The sequence below is a fragment of the Sceloporus undulatus genome, chromosome 3 (genome assembly GCF_019175285.1).
Source record: "Sceloporus undulatus isolate JIND9_A2432 ecotype Alabama chromosome 3, SceUnd_v1.1, whole genome shotgun sequence".
In the NCBI taxonomy this organism is placed as follows: Eukaryota; Metazoa; Chordata; class Lepidosauria; order Squamata; family Phrynosomatidae; genus Sceloporus; species Sceloporus undulatus.
The window spans coordinates 89,355,540-89,380,941 of NC_056524.1; the positions used below are offsets into that span (position 1 = coordinate 89,355,540).

The 25,402-nt window shown below is 40.3% G+C and overlaps 1 protein-coding gene across 1 annotated transcript in view; it reads right to left on the reverse strand.

The window, feature by feature from the left end:
• EGFL6 (EGF like domain multiple 6) overlaps positions 1-25,402 on the reverse strand; it is a 53,377-nt gene that overhangs the window by 22,791 nt on the left and 5,184 nt on the right. Inside the window, exons 2-5 of the mRNA XM_042460609.1 lie at positions 17,059-17,171; positions 8,199-8,291; positions 4,424-4,543; positions 2,901-3,020 (exon numbers count right to left, since the gene is read on the reverse strand). Of these exons, the coding sequence (XP_042316543.1) occupies positions 2,901-3,020; positions 4,424-4,543; positions 8,199-8,291; positions 17,059-17,171 (446 nt within the window). The remainder of the gene's footprint in view (positions 1-2,900; positions 3,021-4,423; positions 4,544-8,198; positions 8,292-17,058; positions 17,172-25,402) is intronic.

Sequence of the window (25,402 nt, forward strand, 5' to 3'; positions counted from 1 at the left end):
TGAATATGGTGCTTGAGAGGCTTAGAATGCCTGCGATCACAGTTAGGAATTCATTTCCTCTTCTTGTCAAACCTTTCCTATACTTTAAATGATCCCCTAGAGCTACAAGTAAGCCTCCTCCTTGCAAAAACAAAAAACAAAAAAACTCCACCCCTCTGCACTTCTTCTAGGCATAATCTATAACCTCAGTTGTGAAATAAACATCAAATATATAAAAACACTAAAGGCTCTTCCAGATGGATATGAAGATGCATGAATTTTCCTAATATAGCTCCTTGGGATTTTTCCAGTGGTTGCTATCTCCACATTCTCTCATTCTTTTGAGGGCCTGCTTAAAGCGATATCTTGGATCTGCACTAAGGATCTTTCAAATATTTTTGAGTTAGGATGTAGCTTGCTTAGCTGGTCCAATGGTATGAAGAACAAAATTTCTCCTCTCTGATTTTAAAGAGTCATGGAGTTATAGTGCAAAAGTGGTATTTCACTGATAAATTGTATCTCTAATATATATTTATTTCTAAAAGAACTAGAAAAGCAAACATGTTACTCTGATATGCCTTGGAACGAAAAAGAAATCTACTTGAGAGTGGGAATAAAATGCTGACGCGGCAGGGAAATGCTAGGAAATAGTTTGGGACAACACAGTAGAGCCAGCGTGGCATAGTGGTTTGAGTGCTCATCTATGACTCTAGAGACCAGCTTTGGATTCCCAGCTCTGCCATGAAACCCAGTAGATGACCTTGGGCAAGTCACACACTCTCTGCATCAGAAGAAGGCAATGGCAAACCTCCTCTGAACAAATCTTGCTAAGAAAAACCCAGGATATGTTCACCTTAGGGTCACTGTAAGTCGGAAACAACTTGAAAGCACACAACAACAAAGTCATTTGGAAATATAAAAACCCAACAAAAACTACAGCAACAAATACTGCAGCCTCCCAAAACATTTTCTGCACCTGGAGGACACATAACAAAACTTTTTAAAAAGTGCCTTTCAAAATGCTGCACTGTTCCCTTTGAGCTGTCTACACTCACATTGGCACTACCTGATCTTGCTCTTTTATAAAGGATGGGAAATATTCTGGCAGCAATGTATCATCATTGCCTTTTAAAACCACAGTTAAGAAAGAAGTCCAGTCCAACAGTGGAGAGGAACATGACTGGATGAAAATATTTTGCTGCTAAAAGAAAAGGATAGGGTGGCAACCCGCATCCCCATTCCAAGTGCAAGAGTCAACTGAACTGGTTCTTACATCGGCACTAGTATGGAACAATGTTCTCCACTACCTTGGAGGTCAACAAACTACGTTAGAGAGCACAGAGTCATGTGTACCAAAAGGTACACATGACTCTGCCTTCCAACAAATTGATATAGATGCTATAGCCTTTAGCATCTAGCTACTGAAGTAACAGTCTCACTCTGCTTAATAATAAGACCAGCCCTGGAAACACAAAGAACACCATTGGGGTATATGAATCCGCTCTCTTTTTTCTCTTGTTTTTCCTCTGCTCTGTTAACTCAGATTGCCCCAGAGTAAGTCAGTGTATCTGTTTTATGTAAAAATAGAGCAAAGGTACAAGTTCATGCTTCATCACTGCACACTCACATACCCTCCAACTGTTCCAATCTGACAATTACAGTATTCATTAATCCTCTGTCATCCCACTTTTTCAGATACTGTTAAATCTCTCTCTCTCTCTTTCCTCTTCACTCTTTCCTCTTTTGTCCTTGGCTTACTTCCGTTGCTACAAACTGAGTTCAATATGCAAAAGTAATTTGCATTTAACTAACTCAGTAGTGCAGAGAGGATGGAGGAGGCAGAATCTTGCTCTACCCAGTAGGCTCAGGCAACAAAAACTGCTGCAGCCTCTCCTAGCTTGTTTGCTTCTCCTTATTAATAACTTTTGCCATGTTGACCGCACACTGTGATGTCTGTCAGTTCCAATATCTATATATTATTTTTCTCCCCCTGAATATGACGTTTTTCCATTCTGTCAGCCTTGTAATTGTATTGCTGTTTTTATCTTGTTATCTTATTGTATATTGTGTTTTTAAATTGTTTTTACTATGCTGTAAACCGCTATGATCCATGGAATAGTGGTATATAAATAAATTTTATTATTATTATTATTATTATTATTATTATTATTATTAAGGTGTTGGAAGGCAGAGTCCCTGTTTTCAGCTGTAAAATGGTGGAGTGTATTCGCTCACAGGAGCAAAAAGGAAGAGAACACAACATAATTTGTTCTACCAAACTAACTGACCTGCACTATAAAAACAATCAATAAAGAATATGATGGTGCTCTAGAGAAAGCACATGGAGTTTCCTGTGACTAAGGAACTCTAAGACATGTATCAGCAAAGCAATGCAATCACTGTTGGGAAGCTATGTCTCTTAAACCTAATCCAGCATCTGAAATACGGTTCAAGAAAAAGGTAGCTTGGAAAACTTGCTTTTGGATTATTCCAAGCCTGGGAAATTTTGGGAGTTGAAGTCCAAAAAGGAACTTTCCCAAGTTCTGTCAATGTATCTTCTATTCTGCTAGCCACAGTGAATGTTAATGAGCCCTGCCGTTGCCTTGGGGGAAATAGCTCTGAAGGAAGAAAATAAAAACACCTGCTTCATGATTTGGGGCTAGGCCCTCAACAAGAACAAGGATAATATAAAAAAACAGGCCACAAATGAAACAAACAATTTACTCAACAGACTTAAATTGGTATTGTGCTACTCCTTTCCCTAATCAGTATTCTAAAATTACAGTTGTTTAATTCTACTGGTTAGAAAATTAGAGCTGCTTGAGTTAATAAGTTCAAAAGCAAAGATATCATAGGTACTTTCTTACAGGTAAATAGATGGTATGTCGACAGACAGACAGACAGACGGACAGCAGATGTACCTATGCATGTTTTTCCATTTGGTGCTAACTGAAGTCCACTTGATGGACACAAGCATCGCACATCATCTTTCACCTCTTCACAGCCATATTGGCAATTCACCATGGCACACGTCCTGGAATCTTTAAGAACACATTATTTGTCAAAGGCTAGACTACCCAACTGGGAATTGTGGATAAGGAAGTTGAAATGTATTAACTGAAGAAACTCATTATAGAATTCATTCCTTAAGAATATGAACACAATTATTAATACCAAATTAATACCAAGCTTCTTGTCTGCCTGTACGTTTTTATTTTATAGTTCTGAAGCACATCCCACAAGTCAGGAGGAAGAACTGCTTACAGATACCCAGCAAGTTGTTTGCCTGCACTTTTTTAAAATTTTAAAGTTCTGAAGCACACCTGGCAACTCAGGAGGAAGACCTGTTTATAGATACTTAGGTTTTGCCTTCAATTCCATTTATAAAGATGAAAAAACACAGTACTCCCCCTCCACCAAACTCCTTGTGTCTGCCTGTTTCAGATACCTCTCTTTAATAAAGTGAATGTTTTCTTTTATTTATATCTTTGGTCATTTTCAACATTTCATTCATAGCCAATAATCTCTTTAGATGCTTATCTTTTACCCCTTCCTACATTAGCTTCATTCCACTAGGAAGCTGCACTGTAAGCATGAAATGGATATCTCCACAACCAGAAACCATTAAAATATGTTCATAAATCTATCTTTGCCCTAAAAATGTTTTTTAAAATACTTTCTCTCCCTCAGTCTGTCAGATAATGTTTTTGGAGAATTTCAAAATTCAGAGTATGGGGAAAAGGCAGAACCTAAAATTATATGCTCTTACAGAGTCAAATATTTAATGAATTTGTCAATCTAAAACAGAAATGGGCAGTTGGCCCTTCAGTAGATCTTGAAAGACTACACCCCCAATAAAATATCTAGGATGCATGGGCACTGGACATTTTGCCACACTTTCCTTCTCCTGAAGTCCCAAACATCTGGAGGATAAAAGTATGGAAATCATTGGCATAAATTATATACAGGCTATCTGAAATTCCAAAATCCAAAACTGTCGAAATGAGTGGCTGAGATAATGACACCATTGGTTTTGAATGGTTCAATATACACAAACTTTTTTCATGCCCAAAATTATTAAAAATATTATGAATAAAATTACCTCCAAGCTATGTGTATAAGGTCTATATGACATAAATGAATTTCATGCTTAGACTTGTGTCTCTCATCTCCAAGATATCTCATTATACTGTATATATGCAAATATTTCAAAATTCAAAACTCTTTTGGTCCCTAGCATTTTGGATAAGGAAGACTCAACCTGTACTGTACCAGAAACTGTGGTTTAAGCAGAGGAGGCTCCTAACAATGAAGCGCCCTATTCTTGGGGCCATTGTTGACATGTTGTACATTGTTTGACATAAAAGTATTTCATAATCACTTACAATATAGATGTACTGTAATCTTGTCTCATTTATTGAATAGTACAGTGTTTGCCACTTACTTCTGCAGGTGCCATCAGGCATGAGCATGTATCCATTAAGACAATAGCACTTGTAGCTGCCATGAGTGTTCATACACCTGTGTTTGCAAGGATGCGGTTTCAGTCCACATTCATTGAGATCTGCAGAAACCATTGGAATAACTGAGTTTGGAAATGTTTAGAAGGGAAAAAAACATGTTATTGTAATGTGATTTCATAGATTAAATTCTCATTGGAAAAATATACATCCAAAATATGAGGGAACCAGACACTTGGAAAAAAAAGAAAAGAAAACCAATAGGCCATCTGCATTAAGAATGCACACCTGACAGAATCCAAGGAAGTGTTTAGTGCACAGGCAAGGGAATAAACAAAACAGCTGTAAGAACAATGTTACTTCATACTTGTCATCACAACGCAGAGATTCTCAGGCTTAGCTATGGCAAGTATCTGTAACTCAGCCCTACAACTGTAAACCACTTACGTACAAATACAATCCCATACCTGCACCCACAAAATAATGAAAGATTGTCTGCGTCCAAGACAATCTTTCACTATCATTCCAACCAGAGGCAAAGCTGCCTACAGATAAAGCAAGAGTACAGGATGCAATTAGAGATGTTGGTCATGTTCTATAAAGTACTCTATGACTTGGGTTCAGAGTATCTGAAAGACTATCTTTCTGCCTATGAGTTATGAATCTGTCTGAGTTTTGAGATCTTCAAGGAAAGGCTTTCTCTCTCACCTCTTTCATAGACACTTTTGGTGATGATGCAAAGGGCATTCTTGGTGGCTACCCTCAGACTGTGTAACTCAGTCCTGTGTCTGTCAACGTTCTTTCTTCCTTTCCACCAGATTCTTCATTAAGAACACCTCCTCAATCAGACAAATGTTTATGGATTTTTATAGATTTCCATATAGTCTTCATAGGAAGGAATGTTTTTCCATTGCCTTTCCTTGTGTGTGGAAAGACCATTGCACTAGTTTACATGGATATTTTTTCCCAACTGCTTATCCTCTCTGTTTATTTTGTTTCTTCCTGATGCTTACTTTGTTACAATTCTTAACTGACATATCAGTTTAACATTTCCATATATGTTAAGTGCAGCAAAACTAAATTAAAAATAAAAAGAAAGAAAGAAAATGAGGAGATCCATTTCTCCTTTCAAGCTACTGTTCTGATCCAAACTTCTTTTTCCCTGCAACTGCTTGCAAGCAAGAAAAATACATTTGGAGATACAGTTTTTCTTGTTCTTTCATTTGTTTATCCATGTTTATCCAGACTGCCAATAAAATGAGTCTGTTTTAGGAAACTATCGCACACAGTATGTTACAGTACTGTAGTTCCTAAAGCCCATGTTCTTCTAGGCAGAGCTCAATTCTCATCCAGTTTTTAATGACATCAGCCACTGGCCCACATGTCTGAGTATTCTGCAAGCCAGAGACTGTTTCATTTAGCCCAGGAGAATGCATAGCTTAAATGGGAGATGTCAGAAATAGTATTAGATGGAATCTATTCCAAGATTCCTTCATACATGGATTGTTGTATCTTGACATTTCACAGAGGAACCAGATATTGCTGTGTGAACATGGCATGTCTAACACAGCTGCAGCAGCAAAAATCAATGTACATGAAAGCAAAAAATGAAAGGTGGGGAAGTTTCTCTGAATTAAAAAAATACGTCATGTACAGTGAAAGTTCTTTAGTCTTGTTAAAGGGTCTTTCAACTTAAACAATATCTCATGTTCCCATAAGACACTAAGAAAACTGACCCAGACCATTCAGAACTAAATTTGCTTAAGCCCAGTTAAATAAAAGACATAAAGTAGGCCTAAAGCTATGTTCATTTAGGCCGTTGTGTTCACTTCAACCAAGAGCTAAACCAGATGATTGCTGGAATATCAAGAAAAAGAAGGGGAGTGCATGCATGGGGAGGTAGGACACCTTCCTGAGGGAGAAGAGCAAGAAATGTAGGTGAGCATCTTGCAAATGAAGCAGGAGCCTACATTTCAGGTCCACAGGGCTAGATTTAAAATACAATGTAATTTGTTCTTATCCTACACTACTGCAGATGCACATTTCTTGAATTATTAGTGGGGACTGGTGTGGTAGTTTTGGGAGATGTGGGGGTAGCGGATAAAACTTGGAAGTATGTAGCTGTAAACAGCTAATGTGCCATTATTTCCTTCCCCTAGTAACAAAAGCAAAAATACATTAGATTATGGGTGTTACTTAATGAGCCATAGCTTCCCTCCATTTGTAAAGCAACTGTAAAATTTAAGTTACTTTTATGGTTACAAGGGTGCAGCTTTGCCAAAAATATGATAGGGACCAAATTATGGCTCATGCAATGGTTCCTGTTTCTGTCTTGTATTGTGGATATTGAGGCAAAATGAGGATAGGAGTGCATGTTTTGTACCACAAACTGTAGCTTGTACAATTCCAATGTTCTTTTTAAAGTAGCTAAAAGAAACTATTTACTTGCTTTACTTCCTTTAGAGAACTGGCAAAGGGAGACTTTACCTTTTTATTACCCTGATAGTAGCTACCTACTCTCGGGCATGGATATAGTTTTTCTGTGAAAAATTAGTTTCCCCCAGGATCTGGTAAAATAGGGTGTAGAGGATGGAAGTCCTAAGTTACTATAAAATCAAACTTAAACCCAACACCAAAACCCTATACCAATAACTTAAACCCTATAACAAAAGTATGACCATTTTTCCATGGCTTTAGTTTCATACTTAACACAAAACGTTAGCTCTGCCAGAAAGTGTAGCTCGCTAACCAAACTCAAGATGGTTGAGTCACTTGAGATGTCTTATGCTAAGCAACATATTACACGAGGAACAAATATTTGCAGCAGAATTCTTCTCCTCCCCAATAGGTTCCTGTTGAATATTTTCTGGCTATAGATAAGAAATGCAAATGGAAAGATAAGTGGAAATCCATATGAACAAAACAGCTTGTGGGGAGAGAAGATGTAACTAAAAACATATACCGTATAGAAAATGCCTAATAACTGAATGAAGAACAATTTCTTCTTAAAGCCCTACTGTTTACCCCCTCCTTTAGAGCAAACAGCATTTGAATGTAATGCATAGGTTGCTTTTCCAACTGCAGCTGAGGTCATTAAAAAACTAATATGCTTTTAGTCTATTGTTATTTTACATATTATAGCAAAATATTGAAAAATATTTGTAGTGACCCATTCCTTCTACACAATGCCACCAGTTATTTGAAGACAGTGGTTGAAGTTAAAGTAATGGAAATCTATCCCACATTATTTCAAAATAAAACCATGTCAGGCTTATTGTACAAGCAATTCACAAGGTGTTTTTTTTTAAAGAATTCTTTTTTTCTTTCACTATTCATCAAATTTCATAATTAATAATTCCCCCCAGTGTAAGTGGTATTCAAGCACAAAGGCTCTCAGTACCAACTTAACTTAAAGATGCATTAACTGCATAGCATTAGCATTAGAAATAAAACATGTCTATTGGCAGAAATGCCCTTTTGCTGGCAGAACCCTCATCTGCCAGCTGATTTCAGAGATCTCCCACAGAACAATCTTGACAGCAGAATTGCTTTGCTGACTAAGATCTGCCAGCAGTAAAAACAAAAGAGGGGTGAAGCAGGAGTGGGGAGAGAAGACCTATGCCAGCTCCACACTTCTTTCACCCCAAACACAAATTCACCTAGTCTAGGGTCAGTTTGCCAGGCTATTTTTGCCTGGTTAAGATTGCATACTGAAGTTATATAAAAAAAGTTTATATAAAGAGATAAATTTATACATACCTTGGCTACAGGTTTTTCCTGTGAATCCAGGAAAACAATTACACTTGTTTGGCATCACACATTCACCATATTTGCACCCATGTTCACAGGTAGCTGTGAAGGGGGAATAAAAGAAACAGGAGATATAAACATGATGCCATGAATTCAACATAAAACTAACATAGGAAAATGCTCTGTTAGCAAAGTATTCTCGGTTTATTCCAGCAAATTTGATCTTGTAGTCAGTAGACATGCCATGGTTTGTGCAATTAGTTGTGCAACCCCTTGTGTAACCAGCTACACAAATAGAAACTGCATCAAATTCCTCTGTTGTGCATAGCTTAGAACTAGGTGTCCATGGGCATGTTATCATTTATGATATTGGCATGGCACCTTTGAATACTAACCTGTGACAGATAGCCAAAGGTAGCCAAACTTCACCTTTAAGAAGAACAGGATTATTGATGAAGACCTAATATAGGGCTGGAAAAGTTGTTCATTTTGCTTTGTTTTAAAAAAATGTCTAAAATAACATAAGGGCATGATTATTGTAAAAAAAAAAGCATTAAAATGTTGGCATAGGTTGTGGGTAACAGTGTTGAAAAATATAAATAGCAACTTAAGGCAAGAAAAGAAGAAAATGGTTTTTTACTCATGACAAAAATGGTGTGTGTTTAAGAGGTAACCTAAAAATAATGCTGTTCTTTTAATTAAGGGTTTCAAATTGATTATGCAAGGATTGTCGCCCTCCATAGGGGCTTCTTAAGCACTTACATCTGTATCAGAGGAATGTTTTCCTCCAAAGCTTGGCTTACTGGTGCTTGCATTTTCCAGTGAATACCTTTTCCTAAATCAAATGTAAGATTAGCAAGTGACAATCCATGCCCAAGCAGTTGCATTGTGCGAAAGGTTGCACAAGAAAATCATATTTGCACCAGTGATGAATATTTGCAATAACGTGTGAAACAGGCCTTCATGTAAGTACAATGACATTCTTGAGTTGTGAACCAAGAAGCAGTGAAGTAGAAGTGATACACTCTTGTTCTTAGAGGTTGGATCTATTCAGGAGAAGTCAATATTTCTTACATTCATTGACATCCCCTGAATAGGCCAACCTGGAATTCAGTGGGCCAATGCTATAATTCAGGGCAGGGGAGGGGGGAGATCCAACAATACACAAAATGTATGTTTCATTTTATCTATTTTCTTTTCTTTTAATTCTATTTTGTGTTTTCTGGCTCTAGGTGCTTGTGTGGAGCTTGATTCACCTCCTATAAAGACTGTATATGAGGCATTTTATATCTTGAACTACACTGGAATTCTCATTGGTTCAGGAAGATGAATGATAGCCTTAAGGTTCTTATACAGGAGAGCTGATGTATGACATACAGCTGGAACAATCTTGTTTAGCAATAATATCTCCACATATTTAAAAATTATTGTGTAAATTAACCCTCAGTTTCTCATTTTCCTTCTGAGTGTTTTCATGCCCATTCACTGCCAAATTTGGATTGGTTCAAAAGAAGGTTTAATGCAAAAATGTAATACAAAAACTGTGATTGAACTAATGTCATCAGCAGCAGCAGCATCAACATCATCTTAAAATCCTGCTGTTATCTCAAGGGACTCAAGGTGGTTTACAGAAGTTAAAAAAATGCACAGCTAAAAGTTGTATAAAAGCTAAAATATAGTTAAAGTATCAGTAAAATATCAATAAAATAAAAACAAGTTAAAATCAGACCATTCAAAAGAACAGCAACATAGAGGTCCTTTCTTCAGAGAGGTCATCCCTCAAAGACTTGCTAAAACAAGGTCTTCACCTGCCTAAAAAGGATAGCAAGAAGGGCACTAATCTAACCTCTCTAGGAAGGGAGTTCCAGAGTCTAGGAGAAACTACTGAGAAGAAATTCTTCTGTGTACCTATGAAGATATACCTATGAAGGCAGTGGGACAGTGAGAAGGGTCTCGCCAGAAAATCCCAAGAGGTGGGAGGGATCATATAGGGAGATAAGGTTCTATCTTCATCTGAAATAACTATAGACAATTTAATAAACTTGGATTATCTTCTCATGCTAGCTACTTAGAATAGATCTCAGCACAAAAATTCACATCTTTGCAATCTTAAATAAATTGCTGGGAAACAAATCTTCTTTAGAGTAGATTTAGAATCATGATAATAAAAATGATAAAACATGGGTTCTCACTAAACGTATTTAACTGCCTAACTGTATTCATTTATTTTTGCATTGCTGTTCAAAAGAGATTTTGGATGATTTTTGGAAAACCACAGCCCATCATTGCATAAGAGATTATTTCTATTCTGTAATATAGATTAGAAAACTTTATATTCTTTACCTTCTTTTTTCTTTCTTACCTGCTATGACATTTAATAAATGGTCTCCAGAAAGTGTTTATATCCACATAATGTTGCTGATTTGATTTCCTTTCTAATCATTACCAGATCTGCTTCAAATTACTATAGATCCTTTTTTTTTTCTAGGTTGACTTTAAACCTCCAGATAGTATCATGGCAACACAGGAAGACTACAGAGGCTCACACTTGGGCTGCAAAATCTTTTTATTTCCAAATTTGAATACCACCCAAGCACCACAATGGCTGGTTGCCATAAATCATACTTTCATACATACAGTGATTTCTCTTTTTTAAAACAAACAAACAAACAAACAAACAACACTAGAATCTTTTCATCACTATTAGATTTTATTTCTCCTGGTTGGACCACCAAGGATGTTAATAATAAGATGATCTCAACTCTTTTTCTATTATTTGTGCCAGTCATTAATTTCAATCTGCTGCAGCAGTCGTCTAATGAAACAATAGGAAGAAATGCACACATAGACCCTCACTTGGATCACTATCACTTTTTACCCTAATTTACAATGTGGGCTGTCTTACTTTGTTTAACTGTTTGGGTGTCTTTTTATTAACATTCTAACTATTTTGTGCCATATGGGCTATGTGATCAGAACTTTCAAACCATTGTTATTGTTCTGTGCCTTCAAGTTGTTTCCAACTGATGGCAACCCTGAGGTGACCCTATCATGGGGGTTTTATGGCAAGATTCATTTAGAGGGGATTTGCCATTGCTTTCTTCTGAAGCTGAGAGTGTGTGACTTGCCCAAGGTCTGTCTCCCAGTGGGTTTCCAACATTGAGCAGGGATTCAAACCCTGGTCTCCAGAGTTTTGGTTCATCACTCAAACACTTCAAGGATGGGCAGTGATTCTGTTACTGTTGGAGTGGTATGGGATGCCGTTCCTGACAGCACTGGGGGGGGGGGCAGCTCCCATACAACCCAGAGCAGCTACAAGTGTATGTATGTGTCTTCCGGTTGTTCCCAACATTTGGCAATCCAAAGGTGAACTTATTATAGGGGTTTTGTGGCAAGATTTGTTCAGAGGAGATTTGCCTTTGCTGTCCTCTGAGACTAGCAGCCATAAAACCAAGAGTGGACTCATCACTCTCAACAATGGATCTGTCAGCCACGCAGATCAGCCTACTCTTCAGATGCTACCTCTTTCTGGGCAACTTCATGGCTCCTTGTTCTCCCTTCTTAAGTTTCTATCTATATTTAAACTGGGCTTGTGTCTACATCCAATGTGATGCTAACAGAGTAAAAATATCTGCAGTTTCTCTCCTGTGCACAACAGATAGAGTACACTTGAAATTTCTTGTACTACTCATTGTACAAAAGGATACTGTATTTGTATTTCATTGATACAAATGACTTGGATGACAGAATTGGGGGCATACTTATCAAATTTGCAGATGACACCAAATTAGAAGGAATAGCTAATACCCCAGAGGACAGGATCAAAATTCAAAATGACCTGAATAGACTAGAAAGTTGGGCCAAAGCTAACAAAATGACATTCAACATGAAGAAATGTAAGGTACTGCACTTAGGGCGGAAAAATGAATTGCACAGATATAGGATGGGGGACACCTGGCTGAACGAGACACTTCTACATGTGAAAGGGATCTAGGAGTCCAAGTAGACCATAAGTTGAACATGAGTCAACAGTGTGATGCGGCAGCTAAAAAGGCCAATGCAATAAAACTATAGTGTCTAGATCAAGAGAAGTAATAGTGCCACTATATTGTGCTTTGGTCAGGCCCCTCCTGGAATATTGTGTCCAGTTCTGGGCACCACAATTCAGAAAAGACATTGAGAAACTGGAGCGTGTCCAAAGGAGAGCGACTAAAATGGTGAAGGGTCTGGAAACCATGTCCTATGAGGAACGACTTAGGGAGCTGGGGATGTTTAGCCTGGAGAAGAGAAGGTTAAGAGGTGAGATGATAGCCCTGTTTAAATATTTGAAGGGATGTCATATTGAGGAGGGAGCAAGTTTGTTTTCTGCTGCTCCAGAGTACTATATAATAATAATAATAAATAATAAAATTTTATTTATATACCGCCCTTCTAAAAAATCAGGGCGGTGAACAACAAGAAGGAACAATGCATTATACAACCCAAGATAAATACATTAAAACAGTACGATAAAATAACATACATGTCGGCAGACAATGGGGCAAGACACTGGGGGGGAGATTACTGTCAGGGTAAGCTTGTTCAAATAAGTGGGTTTTTAACCCCTTTTGAATTGAGGTAGGAGGTGGCTGAGCGGAGCTCATAGGGCAGCGCGTTCCCGAGGTTGGGGGCAGAGATGGAGAAAGCCCTCCTAGAGGTGGAGTTGTATTTCACCTCTGGAATCTTAAAATAGCTGCCCTGAAGTCGAAGTTGCGGGGCGGATTGTACGGGGAGAGGCGGTCCTCCAGGTACCTGGCCCAAAGCCCGGAACAATTGATGCAATACAGGAAAAGAGATTCCACCTCATCATTAGGAGGAACTTCCTGACAGTAAGGGCTGTTTGACAGTGGAACCAACTCCCTCGGAGTGTAGTGAAGTATCCCTCCTTGGAGGTCTTTAAACAGAGGCTAGATGGTCATCTGTCGGGGATGCTTTGATTGAGATTTCCTGCATGGCAGGGGGGTTGGACTGGATGGCCCTTGCAGTCTCTTCCAACTCTACGATTCTATGATTTTATGATAATTATGGGCAACAAACCTGGCAGTAACACAATAACACCACTGGATACTGGACAACCCTTCCATTAGGAGTTGTCTTCAGATGGAGGACTGTCTTCTGACAGCTGCACAGACAAGTTTTTTGTAATGTAAGACACATAGCAACCCCTCAAGCATTTTCCAAGGAGGATCTGTGGGGAAGAAGGCCACCTGGTTTTTGACATGGATCTTAGACTGGAAGTAGCTTCCAGAGATGGAAATGTGAACTCAATCTGAGCTGCTGAAGACTCACATACATAATACAACAAAAGGAGTGGGAGGTCTTAATGCTTTTTGTTTCAGTTCTTCCCCTCAGAAGAACTCTCCCACAAAGTGAGCTTCTGCATAGGGCCACATCTGCAGCCAGGTTCAGGAAGATATGCCTGGTGGTTTCTTCTTCTTCTCATCTTTATACATTTGGTATGTTCTGTGCATTGACATCTGTAAGTAGTTTGGTCACAACATCTGCATTTCCTGTTCATAGAATAACAGTTTCTTTCTACATGGGCAATTTAGTTTGGTTTAGAGCAGAATCGCAAGACAGTCTTGGCAGCTGTTCAGAGCTTTTTGAACATAACATGCTTGAATTTCATTGTCTTTTGTAATGTTCTGCTGAAATCTATTAAAACATTGAAATCATCTTCATTCCAATTTATTTAATGATATTTCATGGTTCTAAATTTTTTAATGATATTTCATGGTTCCAAATTACTTAATATGTTGCCAATACACACTCATTTCCTTTCTCTCTCTCTCTCTCTCTCTCTCTCTCTCACACACACACACTCTCTCTTACACTTGCACTCACTCACACACACACATATATATAATCTGAAAGAAATCCTCATCAGAAGTGGCCCAATGTGAAAGGAACAGTGTGACTTTAAAAAAAAAAAAGAGTAATACAGCCAAGAATATCTGCATCCTAATCCTAATTTGTCATGCCCAACTAACACCAGAAATCTGCCAAGAGAAGAATGTGAAATGGTTTTGAAAATGGGATATTAGGAGAAAATTATTCTACTGTTTTCATACACTGAGCTCCAAGTGCTTCCTCAAAAAACTTTTACATATTACCCTTCTTACCACACTATACAGTAGAACAGCTGAACTGGGGTGATACAAACAGAACAAGAGTGTTATTAATAAAGGACTGCTCCATTCAACAGATGGAGATGCATTCAATTAGGACTGTCATCTGCAATGTGCATTAATGTAAGTTCAAGGAGAGAGGACCCTTTTGGCAGCTTTCCACATTGGACAACAGTCTGGTGAGCAGATCAATGATGATGTGAACTTTTGTTCATCTGTGCTATATACCCAAAGCTAAGTTCATCAGAAGAACAGATGTGTTGTCTAAGAAAGAGACAACTTCTAAAGTCAACATTTTATTAGTTCATTCAGTCCTGCCAGAATTCAGCTGGAGAAAGAGTTCAACTACTCCCCTGTGTTTATGCTATGTTTTATTAAAAGCTCAGAGGTCGTTAAATAACTATATGTTCTTCATGAAACTAATTCTGTAGAGATCTGAAAACTGAGCATCAGTTTGGGTAATCTTCAGATGTATTTATGCTAGAATGACAGACAGTTAGAAATCTTCAGCCCTCTAATAATATAAATAGCTAAGAAAAACATATGCCATTTAATCAAAAATGTAAGGCTATAAATTTCTCAGCATGGCTCTCTTAAGGGTAGCATTTCCCCTGAAATTAATACCACTTGAGCCTTAGGTAGATACTAAGCATTTTGTTTTATTTATTTTTTGAAATTAATCTTTATACAGATACTAAGCATTTTAAAGGAGCTAGAAACCCATGTTGAGGCTCAAAGATGGTTGCTAATTCCTGAAATAAAAAAATGCTGGTGCCTGGATAGGGCTCAGGAACAGAGATTTTGGCTATATTGCATATAAACTGTCATACAAGCTCACAAGTCTCCTTCTGCTAAGTAATACTATTTTCATACCATACCAGAACACTGCAGATGATAGTAGAATCCACACACAAGTATAATACCAACACCAGTGCACTAGAATTAGAAAATAATCTATAGAGGAGAAGATTTTTGAAAGTGAGCTAAGTTCTAGCTCACACATACATCATGGAGCCAAAGGACAGCCATTGAACAGAAATCACAACCCAATGCTCAATGAACTGTGTGGGAAAACTGAAATCCTTTCATTCTGCCATCATGTACATGTGTTTGTTTAGAGAGACAGGGCTTAGCGGCTGTGACCAAAACTTAGGAAAGTTCCTTTTTTGGACCACCTCTCCTGGAATATCTGAGGGTTGGAGCAGACAGGCAGGAAAAAGCAGCTCGATCCTTTTTCCAAAAGCGGGTTGAAACCCTGCTGTCCACACGGCCTGCTACCAAGGTGGGCTGAATACCCATGGGCAAATTGCACAAGTCAGCATTAAGCTGTGCTGCTGGTTAACTTTTTGTCACCTCCCCACCATGCATGCACACTGTTGCACAAACACATCACGTGCAACCTCCAATTACCTCCCATGTCCTGCCCAGATGCCATTTCATTGGATGGCCACTCCTTTCATTGGCCAGACAGTCGCATGTGTGATGCTCCACCAGTACAGAGTATCACTGCACTGGTATGTGAGTGATAAATTGGCAAAGCACAAGCATAGCAGCCCCCCCCCCTCAACCAATACATGCCCCTTCACCTCATGCCCCCATTAGACTGTCTGGTTTGTGTATGGTGTAATTACATCCATTGGTGTTGTTGCACTTTCATTTTTTTGCTTTGCTGCAGTCCCTCACTGATGCCTGGCTTTTGACAGGCAGGCATGAACACACACATTTTCTGCTCTATGCCATAGTATCCCAGGTACTGTTTGATTTGGTTTTTAGTCCCAGGGAGTGGCTTTGTTTCAGTTTCCACCCACTTTGGAGGTGTGTGTCATATAAACACATTTGCCACTCTATTTTGACTGTCTGTTTCACCCATGCATCAGCCACTGGCCATGCTAGCTGGACTTGCAATAACAAAGGAGGATTTTCTTAAACTCTGGCCCAACTCAATGTGGATGCTGCTGGCTGCTTCTCTGTTGGTGCTGGGAGAACTGAGCTGTGGTCCCTGTCCCACTTCTCTTCCCAGAATAGGGTCCGGCCAGGGTTCAAATCCCAGCTAGCCATGTAAACCTACTGGGTGACCTTGGGCAAATGACACTCTCTCAGCCTCAGGGATGGCAATGGCAAACCTACCCTGAAGAAACTTGCTAAGAAAACCCTATGATAGGGTTGCCATAGGGTCAACATACGTTCAAAACAATTCGAAGGCACACAGCAGCAACAACAAAAGGTGCCAAGTAGGTAACTTTTAATAAAACAGGTTCTGTTAAACCAGGCCTCCTTTGAAACACATGTGTACATGCATTTAAAAATAAACAGCATAAATGAGAGGGGAAAAAACAAAGCTTCTCCAACACAGTGCCCCAGACATTTTTGAACTGAACTCCCATGATCCCTTACTACTGATCATGTTAACTAAGGCTCATGGGAGTTGAATAACAGAGGACTGAACCCTGGCTGCCAAACATCTGCAGGGTAGAAGACTCCTAGAGGAAATAAGACGAGATGACCAGAATATTATTTTAGGTATCAACAAAATGTGTGAAGTCTATCCTGGTTGGCCCCAGCATTGCCATTCTGCCTAAACTCTCTCTCTCATGTAAAGCATCGCTATGTCAGGTTTTTATGGAAACCCCTAGAAGGCCAAATTCATTTTGATTTAAGCATGCATTTCTAGAGATAAGGAAACAACAAGATGTTACTATTACCTTCACAGTGCTCTTTGCTATTTCTTTTCCACCCATAGCAGCAGTCAAACTTTGAACCATAGCGACAGACACCAGGATGATTCAGAGCTAGTAGTTGCCTGCGATCTCTTGAGCTGTGCATAAAATACAGAACATGAGCTGTAGAAGGGAAATTAACAGAGCCCTGTAAACATCAAGAAACCTGGACAAATCTTATATCTGTCCATTGAATAGGCACCAGTTCTATTAATGAAGAAGAAATCAAAATTGTAACTTCTTGAAGAACTTTAGTATTTCAAAGCATAGCTTCCTGGATGACAACATGATTAACCTCCTTAATTCAAACAAGAAGTTGACTTTTCACTCTCAGCTGTCTGGTACGGCTTTTCTGAATGGCACAAAGTGTCATTGTTAGATGCTTTAAGACAGTTATACTAGTTCAAAACTAGTTCACAAGTGTCTGTGGCCTGTTGTGACAATTTGTCTAGGACATTTTAAGGGTCAAATGGCTTGTTTCAATCCTGTTGAGCTGAATGCAGCTGTTGATACAGAGTCAAATAAGGTGTCCAATGGACTGTCTTATTCTGTTTTGTGGGATATCTGCCACTTGTTATAGCTTGAGGATGTGGACAAGATGCATGCGGCTGTCTGACCTGTAAAATGACTTATTCAATAGCCACAAGGAGCTGCCCACATGGGTCTAGAGATTGGTGAATATATCATTATGTGAAAGAATGCTGCCGGCTGCTTTTAAGCAAACGTCAGTTATCTATTAAGCAGAAACTCCTCCTGGACCCACAGTGTATGACAACCACTACCTGGTCACAAATATTCCCCTTTTTGAGTTGATTTTGAGCCAGCCTGGTATAGTGGTTTGAGTGGATTAGGACTAAGGCTCAAATCCTTGCTTGCCCAGAGAAACCTACTGAATAACCTTGGGAATGTTACACTTCCTCAGCCTCAGAGAAAAGCAAGGGTAAACCTCTCATGTTTTGCCAAGAAAACCACTTTAACTGCTTTAGGGTTACGATAAGCAGCATTGCCAATATCTGGGGAATTCCCTGGAATCTGGGGAATTTAATTAATTTCTTTCCAGAGATTTTGACTGAATATTCCGGTAAATATTTGGGGAATTCCAGGGATTGGGGATTTTGGTAAAACATTCCGGGGAATATCTTCGAGGCCTGTTGGCAACACTGACCTTAAGGCAGGAGTGACCTGAAGACATACGCACACTTGAGCTGAAGACACTTTTGAAGAGATCTTGAATATTTCAGTCTGGGTTGAGACCTGGGCTGGGGACAGAATCAGTCAATCTAATGGATTATCTATTATGGAAGGGAGCAAGGAAAATGTTACCCTGTTTCTTTTCATTTGATTTCTCATGATTTTTGATACCATTGACCATAATGGAGTTTATCAGACAAGGGGAATTGGAAGTATAATCTGATGGCAATCTGAACGCAATCATGGGGTTTAACGTTATTGCGTGATAACCCACTACACACAAATTCAGGCAATCGGAAGTCAGTCCGAACACAATCATGTGGTTTCACGTTATTGCATGATAGACAGCCACACGCAAATTCGGGCAATGGCATGCTATTTTCAGGCAATGGGGAGCCAGTTCGAACGCAATGAGCATTCACGTAATTGCACTAAACTAGCAACTTTAAGTGAATGCATTCTGGACCCACTTTCTTTTCATTCGAATTTAAGAGAAATTCCTCCCGTTTGATAAACTCCATAGTCTCTATCTGTGAAGTCAGTTCTAGAAAAGAGTATTGCAGGGGTGTGTCTTGGTGGCCTAGCAGCTAAGCTGTGAAGTGTCATGTGGTACAATTATGTTGACAGTGCTATCTAATATCTACTTTGAAAAAGAACCTTGTATTATCTGGAAGGAAGCAGGTGAACTTCCAGATACTGAGAACTGAAATTCTTAGCTTTCCTCATAAATAGCTGTATTGGTTTAGGGTAGCTGGGAGTTGCAGTTCAGTAGCATCTGGAAGACTGAAAAATTCCCACTCCTGCCATGGTCGCCTTGGTCGATGATCTCCGTCTGGGCATCGACAGGGGAAGCGTGTCCCTGTTGGTGCTCTTGGACATCTCAGCGGCTTTCGATACCATAGACCATGGTATCCTTCTGGGACGTCTGGCAGAGGTGGGAATCGGGGGCACTGCGCTCCAGTGGTTCCGGTCCTACCTCTCTGGAAGGTCCCAGATGGTGCAGCTGGGAGACGTGTGCTCCGATGAGCGGGCCCTTAATACTGGGGTCCCTCAAGGAACCATTCTGTCTCCCATGCTATTTAACATTTACATGAAACCGCTGGGAGAGATCATCCGGAGACATGGGGCGCGGGGTCATCAGTACGCTGATGACACCCAAATCATTTTCTCTATGTCTCCGACTGATGCAGTGACTGGGGATGGCGTCTCTCCTCTCGTGGCCTGTCTAGAGTCAGTAATGGGCTGGATGAGGGAAAACCGACTCAAGTTGAATCCAGAGAAAACGGAGGTACTAGTGATAGGTTCTCCTGGTCCAGGAATGGCGGTGGTTCCACCTGTCCTGAACGGGGTCACGCTCCCTGTGAAGGACTCCGTGCGCAGTCTGGGGGTGCTTCTTGACTCGTCGCTTCACCTGACTGCTCAGGTGAATGCGACGGTCAAGAGCACCTGTCATCAGCTTCGGCTTATTCGCCAGCTGCGCCCATACCTGGCCCAGAGGGACCTTGAAACTGTTGTACATGCTCTGGTAACCTCAAGACTGGATTTCTGCAACATACTCTACATGGGGCAACCCTTATACCAAACCCGGAAGCTGCAAATGGTGCAGAACATGGCAGCCCGGCTGGTCACAGGCGTTTCCAGGACCAGCCACATAACACCGGTACTGAAAGATCTCCATTGGCTGCCCATCCGCTTCCGGGCTCAATATAAGGTGTTGGTAATTACCTATAAAGCCCTAAATGGCTTGGGCCCAGGATACCTAAAGGACCGCCTCTCCCCGTACATTCCGCCTCGCACCCTCAGAACGTCTGGGCAGCAACTACTGAAGGTGCCTGGGGCTAGGTTATCCTCCACTACACGGAGGACATTTTCCATCGCTGCCCCAGCCCTTTGGAATACGCTGACCACCGAGCTCCGCTCGACTACCACCCTGGCCCAATTCAGGAAGGATCTTAAAACCTTCCTGTTCCAACAGGCATTCCCCGATTAAAAATCCTGTGGGCCTCCCTCCTCTTCCGTGGCCAAGAGGTTGGGCTTTGGGGCTTTTAGCCTGTTATTCTTTAGTGATTGTTTGATGCTGTTTGTATTTTTACTCTGTTTTTACTGTAATCACTGTTTTTAACTTATGTTGTAAGCCGCCCTGATCGTGGGAAGGAGCGGGATAAAAATAAAACTTTATTATTATTATTATTATATGAAATAAGGTGTCACCAGCATTCTTTTATTGCATAAAAGTCAAGAGAGACGCTGCATATCTTGAAACAGTGCCTGGATGTAGTATTGGGACCAAAAACTGAAGGTGAATTATACTCAGGAGGAGCTAATGTGAGTGATTCTTGGATCCAGGAATGGGAGGAGCCCTATCTGTTCTGGAGAAGCTTGAACTGAGTAGTTTGGGAGTGCTCCTAGTCCATCTTTGTCAGTTGAGGCACATGTGGCAGTGATGGCAAGGTGTGCCTCCTATCAGCTGCATTACGTATGCCAGTTATGTCCTTCCCTAGGTGAAGATAACCTGATAACTGTAATCCATGAATAGAATCTTTAGTATTGCCTTTGAGACTGGTCCAAAAACTGCAGCTGCAAATTACAGCAGGCAAGATCTTCAGTACAATATCTGGCTCTGTACCTATTATGTATGTATTATGGCTATTAGATAGTATTACACTGATATCCTACCTTTCCAAAAACTCAAGGCAGCAGGCATTTCTCCCCCCCCCCCCTTCCCATCCATATTACTACTTAAAACCTTGGTACTTCTGTTAGACTCGTATCTGCATGATCCCATGATATTTGACTCAATTATTAAAGTAAACCACCAAATATTGACAATAACAGAAACATTGGAGGGGAGGAAGAGGAAGCCAGCAACATTTTCTTCACCTTCAGGATGAGGCCTCTAACCATTGGGCCCCCTGAAATAATTGCTGCAGTTGAACTACTGATAACTTGGAGGTAATTAATAGCACAACATCTAATGAGTTTTCTGCTTTCTAATTTGTTGGATATCAAAACAGCCAAGATGGCAAAAACTTTCACTGCACAAACTCAATTTTCAATAATACAAGTTGAGCCTTAATTAAAGAAACCTAACAAAGAGACCAAGATTTTAAACCAAAAGTAATATTCTATTATTACAAATCTCACCTGTTCTTTCAATAATCTGATAATATTCTAGAATATTAATACAGTATTCTAATAATACTTTTATTAGAAATTATTACAAATCTTACAAGTTACCCTTTTCACAATAATGTCTGCTGACTTGCAGCTAGCAAGAGGAAATTCTAATATAGGAGCTCAACAGACTGCCCCAAAAGGGCGGGCTGGAGCCATCCAATTTAGCTCAAGAGGGAGCCTGCAGCTGCCAAACTGTGCAAGCTCCCTCCGCACCAAAAAGAACCTGGGAAATCTGGGTTCTTTTTGGCATATGTGGGCGCCACCATCATTATGCCATTAGTGCACTGTGGTGTGTCAATGATGCAAGCGCGGTGCCCCGATGTATGGATGTGGTGCTGCGCTTGCATCATCATGACAGCCTCTGTGGACTAAGGTTTGGGAGTGTGCGATTGGTGAGCGCTCCCAAACCCTATCAGCACCGGCATACCGCTTCCCGCCTGTCTGTCTCAGGCCATAGAGCTAATAATATTTATGAATATAATATAGCAGTTTAAACACAGAGAACGATTTTTATAAATCCAGCATCAAGAGAACCACATTACCAAGGCAGGAAATATAAAAATATAAATACATAAAAGAAATAATAATAATAATAATAATAATAATAATAATAATAACAACTTCTTGAAAAGATGCAACATATCATCGATGATCAGGAATTCTGGGAGGTGCGGCTTACAATTTGTAAATCAGATATTTCCCTGCCCTCGAAAGTATAGAGCTTCCTTCCTTCTAAACACTGGAATAAGGTACGTAATTCATTCTTCCATATATATACACACACACACACACACACACACACACACACGTACACACACACATACATACATGCAAGCTGCAAAGGGGAGCCTGCAAAATCAACAGAAGAAAAGCAAAGTATTGAGAGAGAAATACCTCTAGGGATTTCTTAGCTCAGAAATTATTTTTGATAAGCTGTTGAAACAGACACACACACACACAAGATGCTGTCACCTTCTTTTTCCATGCATCTGCTACCACCCAATGAGTGTGCAGTCCTAATTCCATGGGCAGTCCTAATTAATCCTGTGTCATCCCACTTTTTCTAGCTTCTTTAAAAATGTCTCAGGTGCTGTAAAAACAGCCCTGAAGGGGCAGCCTCCAGCCACCCCTTCTTCAGCTGGATCAGTGCCACGGCAACCTCATGCTGCGGCCCTGATCTGGCCTTCTGAGGGTGCAATAGCCATAGTGGGCACAGCTATATGGCGCCCCTTCATCACTGTATCATCTGGGCGAAGCACTGGAGGCGCATCATGATGCTACAAATAGATGGCACTAAAACTGAGCAGGGAAACAGAACAGAGGAGAGGAGGGGCAGAATCTTACCTTTCTTAATTGGCTCAGGCAAAAAGAAAACAAACTGTTGCAGCTGCTCCTAGTTTGTGTATTCTTCTTCATTAATAACTTTTGCTGTCTTAACCACATACTGAGGTTGCTTGGTTACATTTGTCCCAGTTTTCTTCTGTGAAATGTTGGAGGTTAGGAATGTATAAAAGCTGACAGATTTCAGTACTAGGGATGGGTAACATTGGCCCTGTCCAAATGGGCCATTTTGTACGTACTCTGTACGTACTAGGGTTGCCTGGGGGCGTCTCTTTTAGACGCCCACAACCCTAGTACGTACGGAGTACATACAAAATGGTGGCGCCCTGTTCACATGGGCACTGCCATTTTGAAGTAACTGCTACGTTGCATCCAAACGGTGCGGCCATTATGTCTTGGCGCCGCTGAAGGGTACTTGTGGCGCCCTTTCAGCAGCGCCAGAAGGAGCTCTGTTTTGGAGCTTCTTCTGCCACGCGTATCGCTGGCATGGCTTTTAAACAGCCGCACCAGCAATACAGAGAGAAATGGGCCGAGTGGCCCCTTTCTCTCTCTCCCCGCCACTGTTGGGGTGTCCTTGGGGCATGAAGCCCCAAGGACACCCCTTTTCAGGCCGCGGGGAATCGGCCTTTTGCTGCTTCCCCAAGGCCAGGAAAAGCGGCAGATCGGGGCCTCCAGGGTTGCCGCTGTGGCAGCTCAAGCCCTGATCCGTTGGGGAAAGGGGCAGGTGCAAGCCACCCCAAAGTGGCGGTCTGTACACCACCATTCTCTGCCTGGCTTGAGACAGCAGCCTGTGTTGAGGAGGCCAGGCCAGGCGTTGTAGCCAGTGTTGCCAACAAGCCTTGAAGATATAACCTGGAATGTTTTACCAAAATCCAAAATCCCCGGAATTCCCCTATATTTATTATTCTGATTCAGTCAAAATCCCTAGAAAGACATTAATTAAATTCCCCAGATTTCGAGGAATTCCACCGAAATTGGCAACACTGGTTGTAACAGAGGGGAAAAGATTGAGAAGCCTCTGGAAAAATAGCCAGGAGGAAAGCTTGGCTACCTGCACACACATCTTTTGTTTGGCAACTGCCTCACTATATCTATTGATAGGGCTGGTCTTGTCTCACAAAGGTTTTTAAAAATCACATGTGGAAACCTGCAATATGAGCTAAAAAATAACTCAAGGGGAAAACATTAAAGTTTCTCCCTTCTCTCGCAATCTACTCTACTATGAAAGAGAAATTGAGAGAGGGAGGATAATCACAGAGCTCCTTATGATTTATCATTTTGTCCAGAATCTTTAATCCATTGAAATGTTACAGCCCTCTCCTGGATTTTCATGAACTTCAGAAGAACTTTTATTAACTGAGATAGAAATTTTATATAGAAAACATAGCATGTATCTGGAGATTAGCATGAATAACTTAGTCCAAACCTCAATTGCCACTTGCTTGGAATATTCCACTTCAGTGGTTCTCAACCCCTAGAATTTCTAACCATGCTTGTTAGAGGGCTTCTGAAAACTGCAGTTCAAAATATCTGGAGGACCAAAGTTTGAAAAACACTGCTCCATTTGGCTCTACTGTAGGGGTGGGAAGAAGTGGGTTAGGATTCAATATCAGATTTGGAGCTGATTTCCTGTAGGATCAACAAAGATTTTTAACAAGAGCAACTACTAGAAAGGCATCTGCAGCTGAGATTGCCAAAGTCATGCCTACACTATCATTTACAATAAGCAGAAGGGTTTCCAGATCTATGTATAGACATAGAAAAAGTTGCAATAGTGAGATTCCAAATAGTACTTGTAAACATACTGAATGCATTAAATCCTTTTAAATTTTCCAGCAAAAACAAATCTCTCTCTTTTCTCTCAGACAAATACACATACACTGAAATCAACTGTGGCTTTAAAAGAATTTTTTTTTGCCTGATTTTTCTTTTAAAATTATGAATAAAACCACATGTTGGTGTCAAACAGCTCCAGACCAGCTTTTCTTGAATGGATTTTCAAGGGCAAGGGAGATACTGCAGAACAACTATACCTAACTGTTGGCCTCCAGAATCATCGTGCTGTGTAGTGGTTTAAGTGTTGGACAAAGACTCTGGAGACCAGGGTTCAGATCCCTGCTCATCCATGAAAACCTACTGGCAACCTTAAGGCAAGTCATACTCTCTGAGCCTCAGAGGAAGATATTGGCAAACCTCCTCTGAATAAATCTTGCCAAGAAAACCCCATGGTAATTTCACAGTAGGGTAGCCATGAGTCGTAAACTTCTTGAAAAGATGCAACATATAATCGATGATCAGGAATTCTGGGAGGTGTGGTCCAAAACATCTGGGCATCCTAGGTATATTTTTAAAAATTAACATATTTCCAAATTCTGTGCTGTGCTGTATCTCACCCCCACAGATGTTCTGCAGTTGAGGGGCATTCTTTCTTCAAATGCTTTATGGTGTACTTTCCCTTCTGGCTTTGTTCCAATGAAGGTCAATTAGATATGAATTACAATGCAGCTTTGCAATTTTTTTAAAAAAAATATGCGTTAAAAGATGCAAATAACATCAGCTCAGTATGTGCAATAATATCACCATACAGCAGTAGGCCTGGAAAAGAAAAGTATCTCACTCC